The sequence below is a fragment of the Nerophis lumbriciformis genome, linkage group LG04 (assembly GCF_033978685.3).
Source record: "Nerophis lumbriciformis linkage group LG04, RoL_Nlum_v2.1, whole genome shotgun sequence".
In the NCBI taxonomy this organism is placed as follows: Eukaryota; Metazoa; Chordata; class Actinopteri; order Syngnathiformes; family Syngnathidae; genus Nerophis; species Nerophis lumbriciformis.
In genome coordinates, this window is record NC_084551.2 from 12,079,577 (window position 1) to 12,095,060 (window position 15,484).

The 15,484-nt window shown below is 36.6% G+C and overlaps 1 protein-coding gene across 3 annotated transcripts in view; it reads left to right on the forward strand.

Annotated features, from left to right (window-relative positions):
• The window catches only part of spire1b (spire-type actin nucleation factor 1b), a 67,145-nt gene that overhangs the window by 10,811 nt on the left and 40,850 nt on the right, over nt 1–15,484 (forward strand). For all 3 annotated transcript variants that reach the window (XM_061949005.2, XM_061949012.2, XM_061949019.2), the window contains exons 2-3: nt 1,717–1,745; nt 13,147–13,377. In XM_061949005.2, the coding sequence (XP_061804989.1) occupies nt 1,717–1,745; nt 13,147–13,377 (260 nt within the window). The remainder of the gene's footprint in view (nt 1–1,716; nt 1,746–13,146; nt 13,378–15,484) is intronic.

Here is a 15,484-nt window from a genome sequence, read left to right on the forward strand (position 1 = left end):
ATAGATTATTTTTCCTTTTACCGATTATTTTTTTTATTTAAAATGAAGATGAAAAAATAAATGTAGGCCAGTTTTTTCAAAAGGCATGGCTTTTATTTACAAAAAAAAAAAGTATGGCCACTCAGTCAACATTGACAACAACATGACAAAATATTCTGTAACAATGTAAATGGTAATGAAAGATAAAAATAGCGTCAGACTTTGTGTGATTTTTTTTCTGGGAGCTACAATATATTATATTACTTTACTTTGTTTTCAAGTAAAAAAAAACAAGGTGTGGCGGTAATGAAAATGCTGTGGCGGTGCGTCGCATTCAATTCCATTAAGGGGAAACCCTGGCATTTAGTAGATGTGGGAATCTTTGGGCACCTCATTTTAGTGTGACTATTCGATTCAGAATGGATTCTCAAGATGTACTGTATTATTTGGCATATTAAGTCTCGTCTTAAGACCCACTTTTATTCTTTGGCTTTTAACACTACGTGAGTTGTGTGGTCCTCTGTCCTCTGTGGGTTTTTTTTTTAAAATACATTTTGATTTATATTTACTGTTTTAATTGGTTTTTCCCTTTAAAATCGTTTTTAATCATATTTTTTTTTTTATTGTTTTTATATTGGTTTTATATTTATTTATTTTTTGTTTTTATTCAGTCATTGGTGGAGCGAAGGATAATATTTGAATATTGTTTTTAATATTGTTGTGCAGCACTTTGGAAACATTTTTGTTGTTTAAATGTGCTATATAAATAAAGTAGATTGGATTGGATAAATCATAATAAAACCTTTTCTCTAGGTTGCTGACTTATGACTCATACGTGCAGTGTTGGCCTAAAAAACATCTTAAAAATATATATTTTTTAAAATATTTACAAAATCCACAGAACGTTAATCAATCTAAAAAAAGAAGATAGAGCAATGCCAACTCCAATCTAATCCAAACTTTATAATACTTAAGACAGAAATGTACAAAGCCACTGAAAACACATGCAAATACAATACTAATTAAATATAATACAAACAAATTAATACAAGCAACAATATCAATGACATCAATCATAATAAATTGATTGTTAAAAAAAAAAGAATATTTAAAAACTTTTTTTAAACGATTCTTGAAAATTATGAAACCATTGAGACTCTGTATAGATAAATAATCACGATTCAGATGTGAATCCATTTTTTGAGCACTACCAATGTTAAGATTTTTGACATAGTGCTGGCTTAATATAATCAAGACATGAATGCTATCTTTGGTTGTTTCTAATGCCATATTTTATTTTCTTATGTTTGGTTGAAACACATCTCAAAACTCTTTGGTACATTATATCTAACAATGGCCATAAAACATGACATGGCAGCCCCGGTGAAACTAGAACAGCTTAAGAGATCAAATTAAAAAAAAAACACAACTTTTTTTGCTTTAGAGATCTAGACCAGTGATTCTAAACCACTGGTCCATGGGAAATAACCCAATTTTCCTTAAATGTTTTTATATTTTGATGATGTGCCATGAAATTGTTCCAATGTCAAATATGTGCCTTGGCTTAAGGAAGATTAAGAAACACTGTGATCCAGACCATTGACTCAATCAATGGTAGATTCTCTAGGCTTAGACGTCATCCACAAGGCTAAAGTCCTGCACATATTTGTGTATGCTTTCCTCAACGTAAATCTCCTGCTTAAAACGTGACAACCCTTCTTTTTTGTTCCCCTGCAGGTAAATACAACGTGTGCACCCAAACGGAGGTGAGTAACTCGTCTGTTTTAATTGCATAATAATTAGCCTTACATAGTGAATCTGGATTCCTGTCATCTGTACTGGCTGCCGTTTTACGTAAGGTCATTAAATGCAATTAAACAATCATTTTTTAAGGACAGAACAATGGTTTTGTAGATCATTTGAAAAAGTTAAATTCATCTAATTAAAGAGAAACATGTAAATGTTTTAGTTTGTGTGTATTTTCTTATGTTACAGTAGGAAGAGGATTCATATGCCCCCATTCGTCGCAGTTTTCCTGATACTTAAAACATGACAAATTTGTGCATGCACTATTCACTTTAGCCACCAGATAGCAGTAGAGTGTTGAAAATCTTAAAATGTGTTTTGTGGCAATTCCAACTTTGACCACAGCGTCGGTTACTATGTAGAGTGGCGCTTTCTATCATTTTCAGCAGAATGCATTGGCTAATCCAATCCAAGATCCACCCAGGAATGGGGCCATATGAATAACTACTGTAGCTAGGTTATTTTCTGATTCGCTCAGAATGATGTAAGATTACATAAAATATGTATTAGGCAGATTTTAATTCTGCTGAACATGTGCCATTCCTTTACAAATTTGTTTTAAAATCTTTAGTCAATTATTTTTTAGTGGAAAACTGTTTTGTCTGCAGTCCTTAGTTAGCCTGACTTATGTCGACATAGACAGTTGTCAACATCGCCATAGTCGAAACTGAAATCAGCCATTGCTTTCGCCAGAAACATAGTGACTAGGCGATAATAAAATATTTTTTTAATCTAGGACAGTTTAACGTTATTTTATTTTATTTGTGCACATTTTTATTCTGTTATCATATTTTATACATATTTCATATTTTTAACAAATATGGTTTGATAGTTTAGTTGTATGTCTATGGCAAATGTAACTTCAATTGATAAACAATCTAAGAAAAATATAACAACATTTTGTTAATTGCTGGGGAAGAATTTCGGTTTATATAGCCATGCTTTTATTTTGAAGCTTATTTTGCACTGAACGGGAAGCGTGTAGATGTTTATTGCTTATGTAACTAAACAACAGTTAGTTAAAGTTAAAGTTAAAGTACCAATGATTGTCACACACACACTAGGTGTGGCGAAATTATTCTCTGCATTTGACCCATCACCCTTGATCACCCCCTGCGAGGTGAGGGGAGCAGTGGGCAGCAACGGTGGCTGCGCCCGGGGGATAATTTTTGGTGATTTAACCCCCAATTCCAACCCTTGATGCTGAGTGCCAAGCAGGGAGGTAAATGGTCCCATTTTTTATAGTCTTTGGTATGACTCGGCCGGGGTTTGAACTCCCAACCTGGTTGCTTCTTAGTGATAATTATGAGTGTCACAATACTCCCAACACATGAACAGACCCTTTTTACAAAAATTAACCCTTCGCTTCTCAAATTTTATGTCGACCAAAGCGGTCGGTCGACGTGAACTTAAGCGGGCACTTTTTAGTACCGTATTTTTCGGAGTATAAGTCGCACCGGAGTATAAGTCGCACCTGCCGAAAATGCATAATAAAGAAGGAAAAAAACATATATAAATCGCACTGGAGCCTGGCCAAACTATGAAAAAAACTGCGACTTATACTCTGAAAAATACGGTAATAAGAATAACACGGCACACCAGGATTTAATGAGTTGGTCGCCGTAAACGATACAAATATTGATTTGGCAATACACAACAACACTTCTAATGATATAATATTGATTTTTAATGTCTTGATATAATTTTTTGTTTTTATTTTTTAAATTTTGGGCTGATTGTAACTCAAGTCTCTGAAAAAGCTATGTTGCTGTAGTGTTGAGCAATGCAGTACAAGAAGTTCACAGTTGTGAATGAGAGGGCATTTTTTTTCATTTAAGTGGCAAAAAACTTGATCCATTGCAATAAATTGAAGTGGATCATTTGAATGTAATTGTTTTTTGACTCAGTTTTTCCAATTACTCTCATCTAGTGTATAAACAGTACAGGCCAAAAGTTTGGACACACCTTCTCATTCAAAGAGTTTTCTTTATTTTCATGACTATTTACATTGTAGATTGTCACTGAAGGCATCAAAACTATGAATGAACACATGTGGAGTTATGTACTTAACAAAAAAAGGTGAAATAACTGAAAACATGTTTTATATTCTCGTTTCTTCAAAATAGCCACCCTTTGCTCTGATTACTTTTTCGCACACTCTTGGCATTTTCTCGATGAGCTTCAAGTGGTAGTCACCTGAAATGGTTTTCACTTCACAGGTGTTCTTGAAGCTCATCGAGAGAATGCCAAGAGAGTGCAAAGCAGTAATCAGAGCAAAGGGTGGCTATTTTGAAGAAACTAGAATATAGATAGATAGATAGATGGATAGTACTTTATTGATTACTTCAGGAGAGTTCCCTCAGGAAAATTAAAAACATATAAACATGTTTTTAATTATTTCACCTTGTTTTGTTAAGTACATAACTCCACGTGTTCATTCATAGTTTTGATGCCTTCAGTGACAATTTACTACATAAATAGTCATGAAAATAAAGAAAACACATTGAATGAGAAGGTGTGTCCAAACTTTTGCCTGTACTGTATATTCAAAATATATTTTAAGCTGCATTTTACACTTATCAATCAACTGTGTAAAATATCGCAACATATTGCCATTTCACAATATCCCAATACTGTATTGTATCGTGATCAGTATCGCATCATGAAGTCCTTGCCAACCCAGCCTTAATAAACGGCTCGTTTATTGTGGGTTTCATTTTAATGAAGTAACTATGATCAAAAGTATACCTTATGTCTTCATTCTTTTGCACTTGGCAGACGTAACGAATTACCGCAGACTAGCTGGTTGAACTTTCTCCCTGACAGAGTGTCAATACATCCAGTGTAGCCCAAACTCCACTATGAATAAATATCACATTGTGTGCACTCGACCTCAAAGAATGTGAACTCTAAAGGGTTGTGTATATCAGATGATGTTTTTGTGTCTTAGAGGCAATTCCACAGATTTCACTGCAAATTGTGAGCCTACACAGTTTGTTCACATGCCAGTCTGTTTTTGTGAATAAAATCTTGCAGACCATTGTAAGTGCGTCTTGGATGTGGATTATGTTTAGATGTTGAGAAATGAGTGAATAGATGTTTAGATGCTTCCTACATAATTTAATTTTAACTGAACAGATTGCAGAATTTATCGCGATGGACCTCTGCTAAGATTTAAACATTTATCAGCTAAAAAAATCAATCAAACTAAAATGATTAACTATTTAGGATGTCAGGACCTGTTACACAGGCTTGACTTTATTTTGTATTTTCCTGTGTTTAGTGTTAAGTTCCTGTCCAGCGCTCTTACTTCTAATTTATTTTTTGTGTGTTGTCCTGCAGTGACTTTATCCCTGAGCGCCGTTTTCCTCACCCGCTAAACACATTGTTTTTCTTTTTTTAAATCTATTCTAAGTCGTAAATAAATAAGTACCGCATTTTTCGGAGTATAAGTCGCACCCGCCGAAAATGCATAATAAAAAAAGGAAAAAAACATATATAAGTCGCACTGGAGCCCGGCCAAACTATGAAAAAAACTGCGACTTATAGTCCGAAAAATACGGTACATAAAAAGTCTGCTTAAATTGTAGTCAATGTGGCTCTCTATTTTGCCCACAAAACCCTCTAAAAAAACATCCAAAACCCGCCAACGTAATACATATTGTGACCTGAATATCTGCCAAATATTAGCAATATTTGTTATTATAAGCGTTAACGCAGACAAACAATGACACAAACAGCTAAGTAACCCTCAGCTGCCTTTACTGTGAGCCAGCAGCGATGTCTTGCTGCTCCTACATTTTCGCGTCTAGGCTTATAAAAGTTGTTCAAGATTATAAATCATGCCTCTCATCTGTATATCAGGAGGATTTAGCCATACATCCAGAAGTTGTTCATCTGTGACATTCGATGTATGCACTGTATTAAAAGCTCTGTGGTTGGCCAGATTCATATAATTTATATCGTATATTGTCTATATTGTGCGAGCCTAACGTGTACGTTTTCTAGATATCTTGATATAAGGTTAGGTGTTTTCCACAAGTAGAAGTAGACATGCTCGTCTTATGACAGTCAGCTATCGAAGTATTGCAGTCAGGCTTAAGATTCTTAGAAAACAATCTCCTTGAACAATTTGCCTGAGGCAAATACTTCTCCTTATTGTGTCTCATGATGAAGAAGATGAATTAAATATTTGTAAACAACTTTAAGAAAGTGTCTATTACCATGTAGTCGTAAGAGATATGTAAGGCTGCAGCTATCGATTATTTTGGTAATTGAGTATTTCAACGTATTTCAAGCGAAAAAACGAATAAGGAACACATTTAGATATTGTGTTGATATTGTTAAACTGTCAACAGCACTCACTTTAAGTAAATTTAAAAAATGCACAGTTAATACATGTGATCAGTATCAGCATTGTATCGGCCAATCTCACTCATGGAGGATCGGTATCGGCAGGGGAGCCGAAAAGGGGGGGTAAAGGAGACGGATTCTAGGGGCCCATGATGGAGGGGGGCCCAGAGAGGCCCCTAATGATGATGAAATTATAATACAGAAAAAATAATGACACTGTGTTGGGGGCCCTGTAAAGATTCTTTTCATGGGGCCCAAAATCCCTAGCGGCGCCCCTGGGTATCGGCATCATAAAACCTTGATCGGAACATCCCTACTTTTGCCAGCATTCCCCCTTCTTCATTTCCTCTTCAGCCCATCATTATGCTTGGTTGCTTGGAAGCCTGGGAACCAATCAAGGAGGCTGATATGCATGGTTGGTCAGCCTTCATGTTCAGATGCCTCACTACCACGAGGAAGGTTCATTGATAGAATCAAGTGAACTATGACTTTTTCTCTTTTAAAATTGAACTTAAATGGGATTTTGCCAATATATTTTTTGACAATGAAGGCTAATGTGGAAAAAAAAAAAAACAAGCATAAAATAAACTCTTAACTTGTACTTGAAAAATCTAAACAACATTGCCATATGGATACAATCAAATAGATTTTTTTTTTTAGAAATTTTACTTACACAAACAAACCATTTTACTTAAAGAGTAATGCTACACTGTCTTGAGAAGTGTTGGGTTAGTTACTGAAAACCAGTAACTACTAGAATCTGCACCTCCAAGTCCGAGTCCATGGTTCTCGCCCGGAAAAGGGTGGAGTGCCGTCTCCGGGTTGGGGAGGAGACCCTGCCCCAAGTGGAGGAGTTCAAGTACCTCGGAGTCTTGTTCACGAGTGAGGGAAGAGTGGATCGTGAGATCGACAGGCGGATCGGTGCGGCATCTTCAGTAATGCGGACGCTGTATCGATCCGTTGTGGTGAAGAAGGAGCTGAGCCGGAAGGCAAAGCTCTCAATTTACCGGTCGATCTACGTTCCCATCCTCACCTATGGTCATGAGCTTTGGGTTATGACCGAAAGGACAAGATCACGGGTACAAGCGGCCGAAATGAGTTTCCTCCGCCGGGTGGCAGGGCTCTCCCTTAGAGATAGGGTGAGAAGCTCTGTCATCCGCGGGGACTCAAAGTAAAGCAGCTGCTCCTCCACATGGAGAGGAGCCAGATGAGGTGGTTCGGGCATCTGGTCAGGATGCCACCTGATCGCCTCCCTCGGGAGGTGTTTAGGGCACGTCCGACCGGTAGGAGGCCACGGGGAAGACCCAGGACACGTTGGGAAGACTATGTCTTCCGGCTGGCCTGGGAACGCCTCGGGATCCCCCGGGAGGAGCTGGACGAAGTGGCTGGGGAGAGGGAAGTCTGGGCTTCCCTGCTTAGGCTGCTGCCCCCGCGACCCGACCTCGGATAAGCGGAAGAAGATGGATGGATGGATGGATAGTTACAGTTACTGGTTACTTTATTTCAAAAGTAACTCAGTTACTAACTCAGTTACTAACTCAGTTACTTACACCAAGCAGTCTTGTGTACGCGGGGCCCAGAATTTGGTGCGACGCCCTTGTTTATGGTATGAGATCCAGAATAGCAAAAAGACCGCAGGAAACGTCTTTAATAAAGAGTCTCGTAGTTCTGAAAATAATATTCAGTAACGATGTGATTTCTTTGCCCAGAGAATTGCAATCTTGATTCTAAGCAAGAAAATAATAATTTACATGTTGTAGAAATGTGCAGCTTGGAAAAATAAGCTTGAAAATGTACTCTGTCGGGTAAAGCAACATAATTCAGACCTGTCAGCGTTCTGTACTGCCGAGTTCATAGCAGGGATTTTGGGATGTTTTTAATAGTTTCTGTACGTATGTTTGGTGAGGGCTTAGGCTCTAACTAGGAAGTGGCACTCAGCCATACCCCCTGAAGATCCTCAGCTCTAATGCACAGATGGAGATACAAAGGAAAACTACACGTTGGAATTCTCTACCTTTCTGACCTCTTTTATCATTTGTATCTACTCATACATTTCTTTGTTCCACCCCCACCTCCTCATCTCTTTTTACCTCCATTCTTCCTTTCTTCCCTCATTCATCCATGCTGCCACTTTAGATCACTTGTTCATGCGGTCCGGCCTGCTCTCTCTCTCTTTTCTCAGTGCTCAGGCAAGCAGATTAATCCCCTGTGTGATTTCTCACTCTTCTACTTTGTCTGAGCTGTACTTGGCATTGCGGGTTTTATCAGCCATGACTCTCCGGTTCCACATATATATGGTACAAACATGCTAACATGAATCCGTATAGGTTTAAGGTATTAGCTACGGTATGCACCGTGAGCTTACCCGAGACCCTAATGAGGACAAGTGGTATACGAATTGAATGGATAGATTGATAGAAATAACAGCAAATAAGGATGACTCTTTGTTAGTCATTATGTGTATTGTACACCCACTCTGACAGCATTTATTATGATGCCATTTACCGTATTTTCCGGACTATAAGGCGCACTTAAAATCATTGTTTTCCCTCAAAACTCGACATTGCGCCTTATAACATGATGCGCCTAATGTACGGAATAATTCTGGTTATGCTTACCGACCTCGAAGCAATTTTATTTGGTATGATAAGTGTGAGCAGTAGATGACAGTCAAACATAAGAGATATGTGTAGACTGCACTATGATGGCAATATGACTCAAGGAAACAAAACCAACATTTTATATGTTCCATTGAAAATATAGAACATTACACACGGCGCTCAAAAATCTTATCAAAATGTTTTAGTACGACTTTGGTAAGCTATGAAGCCGCACCGCTTGATGTGCCTCAACATACAAATATTATTATGGTGTTTGTATAAGGTAAGACTTATTATCTGGCGTTTTGTTTCGCAATATTATGCAAAAGCAAATTTTCTTGCCTTCTGGTACCTGCTGATTGGTATTTGGGATTTGCATAAGTCCTGAAAATTTGTGCGCGTCCGCCTTTGTAGTCCGTTTCGACACCGTAGTCGATAAGCTTCTTCTTTTTCTCTATCTTCTTGTTATGGGACATTCATCTTCTGCTGTTGCCATTTCTAATATAAAGTAGTGTAAAGTTCTTACTTATATCTGTCAGTAAACTCGCCATAAAAGCGCTAAAATATACCGGTGTAGTGAGTTTACATTATTCACCCAAGGAACTTTAGTTATTAGAGAGTTCTGGTCGGACGGTTTTTCATGGGACGCATTTCCGATGTTGTTGTTTCCGGATGAGGAGATGCTGCTCCGTTATTGATTTAAGTAAAGTCTGAATGTCATTAAAACAGTTAGCTCCATCTTTTGACACTTCTTCCACTCCCGTCCTTGCACGCTACACCGTTACAACAAAGATGACGGGGAGAAGACGCTGTCAAAGGTGAGCCACTTAAATAGGACCGCCCACAAAATGACGCATCTGGAAGCGACTGTCAGAAAGCGGCTTGAAGATTATCTGTAAAACATCATCTATGCAACCTTTTGATCAAAGAACCACCATTACATGTTATGTAGACCACAAGGAAGTGTTTTTAATTTAGAAAAAAAAAAAAATATTATGACTCCTTTAATGCGCCCTATAATCCGATGCGCCTTGTACATGAAAAACGATTTAAAAAAATAGACCATTCATTGGCAGTGCGCTTTATAATCCGGTGCGCTTTATGGTTCGGAAAAAAGGGTAATATGGTTTTGCATAAGTAATGTAATATAATCCAGAAACAACATTTTGTATTTACATAAGAACGTGTGCACCAAAAAAATTGGATTAACATGCTCATTGTCATGATCATAGTCCACTTCAGTGATTCTATGGCTCCATCTAGTGGTACACCAAAGAATCACTTAAATATTTAAACGCACTGTTACTGTTCAAACTGTGTGTAATGTTAATGGCCGACAATATTAAATAATGCTTGTTAGATAAACCCTCTCCCTTGTTTTTAATGAATATTCAGGCCTACTACGCTACTGTATTTTAATGTTGGTCATCATGGTAGTACTTGGAAAGCCAAGTGTTTTCTGTGGTGAACCATTTGTTTTAGGGCTGGGTAACGAATTTGGTACTTTAAAAGGTACTGATCAAATTCCTTTCGTTCAACCGGGTATAGATTCAAGTAAAATCGGTGCGGTATTTTGATACCTTTGTTACTAGTGACGTGACGTCCAGCTGCAGACTAACTACCGGCTCAAACACCTACCTCTAGGTAATGTTGCAATTTTCTATGCCAACAAAGCAAGTATGTCCAATGGAGAACGCCTGAATGCAAAGAAAGGTTCCACTATTCCAAAGTGCGCTAACTCGATGCTCATGGCTGTGCCATGTAAATGCTCCTGATTAGCATTAGCGGTTTTGCATGGCGACTTCAACATCAATAACCAGCAAGGCACAGCTGTCTGTGCCAAGCTTAAGTAGTCCATGGACTGATTAGCTGCAGTTGTGCCCCGATGGTCCGCCACTCGTAGAATGAACTGAGAGAAAAAAAACACAACAGGGAAGGCCGGAGAACAATAAAACACAATCAAACAGCTGGTGTGCAATAAGTACAATACTTACAGTATACAAACGTTGTAGGGCTCATCAAAAGACTAGACTGGCACATTCAGCTTATTGGCAAAGACTACTTCCTGGCAAGGAAACACACCGTAGTCTATACACTACTGCCCTCCTATGTCTTGTAATTTCGACTCAATGCAAAATCTACTACATAATACTCAGAAGTGTAAGAAAACAAGATACAACAACTCTGCAGCACAGCTACCATTATCAGCTCAATGTTAAATGTTAAAATCAAAAATGATTTCATTATTGAGCAAATTAAGATTGATTAACACATGACCGCGAACAAGAGTACCGAAAACTGGTATTGAATAACAGTAATTGGTACTGTATCGATTCAAATGTGAAAGATACCCACGCCTAAATTGTTTTGGACACGTTTAAAATGTTACATTAAAATAATATGACAGTTAAAAGAATTCAACATGTCCGAAAAAGATTAGGAAGAAGCAGATCTTTTTAAATTCTCTCTCCATGTTTTAGCAAGTATATTTTCTATTTACATCCTGTCTTTCACATGTTCACATTTTTCAATAATTTATGTGTTTACATTTGTTATTGAAAAGAAAAGTTTGTTCCAGTGTTTGTTCACTTCCTATAATTCATCATTAAAACGTTATATGAGAGAAATACAATTATAGAGAATGTGGAGCAAAAGCTTGTTATACAGTGATGCAGAAAAATAGGAGAAAAAAGTTAACAATTTTTTTTTTTTTTTTATTAAATAGGTTAAAAAATACACACACACACACACACACACACACACACACACAAACACGTAACAGATGTGAAGTAAATAAAGGAATACAAATCTGACAGACACAAACATAACGTGTAGACCAGTGGTTCTTAACCTTGTTGGAGGTACCGAACCCCACCAGTTTCATATGCGCATTCACCGAACCCTTCTTTAGTGAAAAATAAAATGTTTTTTTTTTCAAATTCAAGACAAATTTATATGTTTTTGGTAACACTTTAGTATGGGGAACATATTCTAAGTAACAAAGACTTAATTTAGAGGTTTTTTTTACACTAGGGGAACATAGTCTAAGTAACAAATACTTAATTTAGAGTTATTTGGACACTAGAAGAACATATTTTAAGTAATAAAGACTTAATTTAGAGTTATTTGGTTAGGGTTAGAGGGTTAGGGTTATAATAAGGCCATGCCAAATAAGGCATTAATAAGTACTTAATAATGACTAGTTAAGAGCCAATATGTTACTAATTTGCATGTTAATAAGCAACTAATTAATGGTGAATATACTAAAGTGTTACCATGTTTTTTTACTGGTGCACAAAATGAACCGTGCATGAACATCAAATCAAATCAAATCAACTTTATTTATAAAGCACATTTAAAATTTACCACAGGGATAGCCAAAGTGCTGTACAAGGAACAGGTTAAAAGATAAAACGAGTACCGAGCAAACACAACACAACACAAACAGAACACGATAAAAAATAAATAATTAAAATAGAATGAATAAAAACATAAAAACATAAAAACAGGTTCACAGCAGGTGTATTATGGGGCGCCATAATCACCTTGTTCAAAGAACAAAACCAACACAGCGCATAAACTCACAACAAATTACACACCTGCAAACCAGTCAGCTGTTGCCGTACCCGTAATACGCCGATAGGGAAAAGTTTTTATTTACACGATGAGTCAGGTGTGTTTGGACCTCCGCCGAACCCCTGAGCCTGACTCACCGAACCCCTAGGGTTCGATCGAACCCAGGTTAAGAACCACTGGTGTAGACACATACAGTATAACACGTATAATGCATCAATCAAATAATAAAATATATGTCAAATAGAAGAATAGAGTTGGTAACATGATAAATGAATAACATATTGCTACTGTAACCTTTGCGTTATCGTGTTGTCAAACAAGAAAAACGAAGAACAATAAAATACTGACTGCTTTACAATCTTAATGTGCCATCACGATAGCAGAATACAAGACAATAACACCATTTTGTGCAAAAATATGTGACGGCAGCAGTGCAAATATGCAAGTATGTGTGCATTTATGTAATATCACAAGGCGGGCTTGGAGTCGGGGTCATTGGCCTTGTGGAGTTTCATGCATGACTTGAGATGATTAATAGAAAACAGTTTTTGTTACTTAAGTACGTTTTGTTTTAAATGAAGAAATGTTGTGAAAACAATATATTTAATTACATCCAAATATTGCTGCTGTATAATATTTTCACAACAGTATATCTTAACATTGCTGTGTGCATGTAGGCTATAAAATAGGCTGGAAAATCGTACAGTTTTATCAATTTATTTCAAAATTGTGCTGATGAGGGCTATGTGACTCATTGTGACACCTTCAGAAATATGTCTAAGGAGAATAATGTGTTGATTTGATAGAAATGTACTTCTCTGTGTTCTTGCAGGTGATTGAGTCTCTTGGTATCATGGTCTACAAAGCTCTGGACTACGGGCTGAAAGAGAACGAGGAGAGGGAACTGAGTCCTCCTCTGGAGCAGCTCATTGACATGATGACCAACATAGTGGAGAGCGATGTCTGCCCCGATGAAGGCTACGAGGCAACCGAGGAAGAAGATGACGCGGATGACGACCCTGACAACATTTCTAGCCTTCATGGCTACAGGGGTATCCTCAAGGTATGCAAAAATAAAAGGAGTGTGGTGGAAGCTTTTGGAGTGTCAATTTGAAAAGAATGCAATAAATAAAAATATACTGAAATAATAACTTAAAGACTTAGACTTAGACTTCCTTTTTATTGTCATTCAAATTTGAACTTTACAGCACAGATAAGAATGACATTTCGTTACATAAGCTCATGGTAGTGTAGGATAAAAAAGCAATAAGGTGCATATATAAATATATAAATAAATAATATATAAATATATATATACAATAAATATATATAAATATACAGTATATAAATAAATAAATAGATTACTGTACAGATAAATATATTGCACTTTTTCACATACGTCCACGTTTATGGATGTATGTTATATTGTCTTTTTTATTCCAGCGAGTTAATCCATTTTGGGGGGAGTTGAGGGGATAATTTAATTATGATGCGTTCAAGAGTAAAATTGTTATTAATTAATAAAAATGTGAAATAAATGCATTAATGTGTTAATAAATGTCTCATTAACAAATATTATTAAATCATCAATTAAATAATAATAAAATATTTTGATAATTAATGATAAAATTAAATAAATTAATGTAATTTTACATTAAAGGGGACCTATTAAGCAAAACCAACTTTTCTTACCTGCTGGTACCTGTTTTTGTGTATTTGGGATCGGCATAAGTCCAGAAAATTAGAAATCAAACCATAGTGGAGATATTTTTAAAACAATCTTGCCTTCCTTTATATTTCCTCCAAACAATCTGTTTAAAATTTGCCTTATTTGTGACGTTTTTCCAATTGGTGATGTCAGCGGATATCTCCATATTTGGTAGCGATTTACCCAAAGAGCTTTGCGCGAGTCCCCCATTGTAGTCCGACACTGTAGTCCAGGGGTCCCCAAACTTTTTGACTCGGGGGCCGGATTGTGTTAAAAAAAATTTGGGCGGGGGGCCATGTGTGTATATATATATATATATATATATATATATATATATATATATATATATATATATATATATATATATATATATACTGTATATATGTATATATATATATATATATATATATATTTTTTTTTTTTTTTTTTTTTTCCTCACGCACTAATTGACTGAAAATGGATTAGAAAGGACAGTAAAAAAAAATTATTTATTTTTTGTTGTTTTTTTTTAACTTGGGACTTTCCACGGGCCGGATTTTGGACGCTGGCGGGCCGTATCCGGCCCGTGGGCTGTGGTTTGGGGACTCCTGCTGTAGTCAATTAGTTCCTTCTTTTTCTCTATCCTCTTGTTGTGGGGCAGACTGGCTCGTACGTGCACATGCATCCTCGGCTGTTGCTATTTCTAATAGAAAGTAGCATTTAGTTCTAACTTATGTCTTTTTGGTTTAAGTTTATTTGGAACATGTATACAGTTACAGTAATACATCATATACTTTACATTTCTCTTTACAACATGTACAAAAAAGAGTAGGAAGAAGCAAAGCTTATTTAATCCGACCCCTTTTCCAATTCGTCGCACATTTGTTCACTTCCGTCCTTATTTTGCAACGCAACTGCAACATCAATGAATTACAACAGATCTCCTTATAAATAATTAAGTCAGTTATGATTCACAATCAAATCAGTTATGGTTCACATAACTGTCAGTAGATCCGTTATGGACTTACTAAAAAAATACATCATGGCTGACGGGGAGAAGTCACAGTCGAAGTGGAGCCACGACCACGAAACGGCAGATCCTGAAAGGACGGTCAAAAAGCGGCTTGAAGATGGTCTGTACCCCAAAAGGGACAAGAGGTAGAAAATGGATGGATGGATGGATGGATGGATGGATGGATGGAAGATGGTCTGTAAAACTTAATCTATGCCAAAATTTGACCAAAAAAACACCATTACATGTTATGTAGACCACAAGGAAGTGTTAAACATTTTGAAAATAAAATAATATAATGACTCCTTTAAGGTAATTAATGAGACATTTAATCACATGTGTATTTAATTCCAATGTTAATTACCTAATGGCCCACTTAAGCAATTATGCAATGATTTCAATCCGTCCCATATGACTCCCCTCATAGCAGCTTGGGTATCACTATGCTGATGGATGTTGTTCTAACTCGGG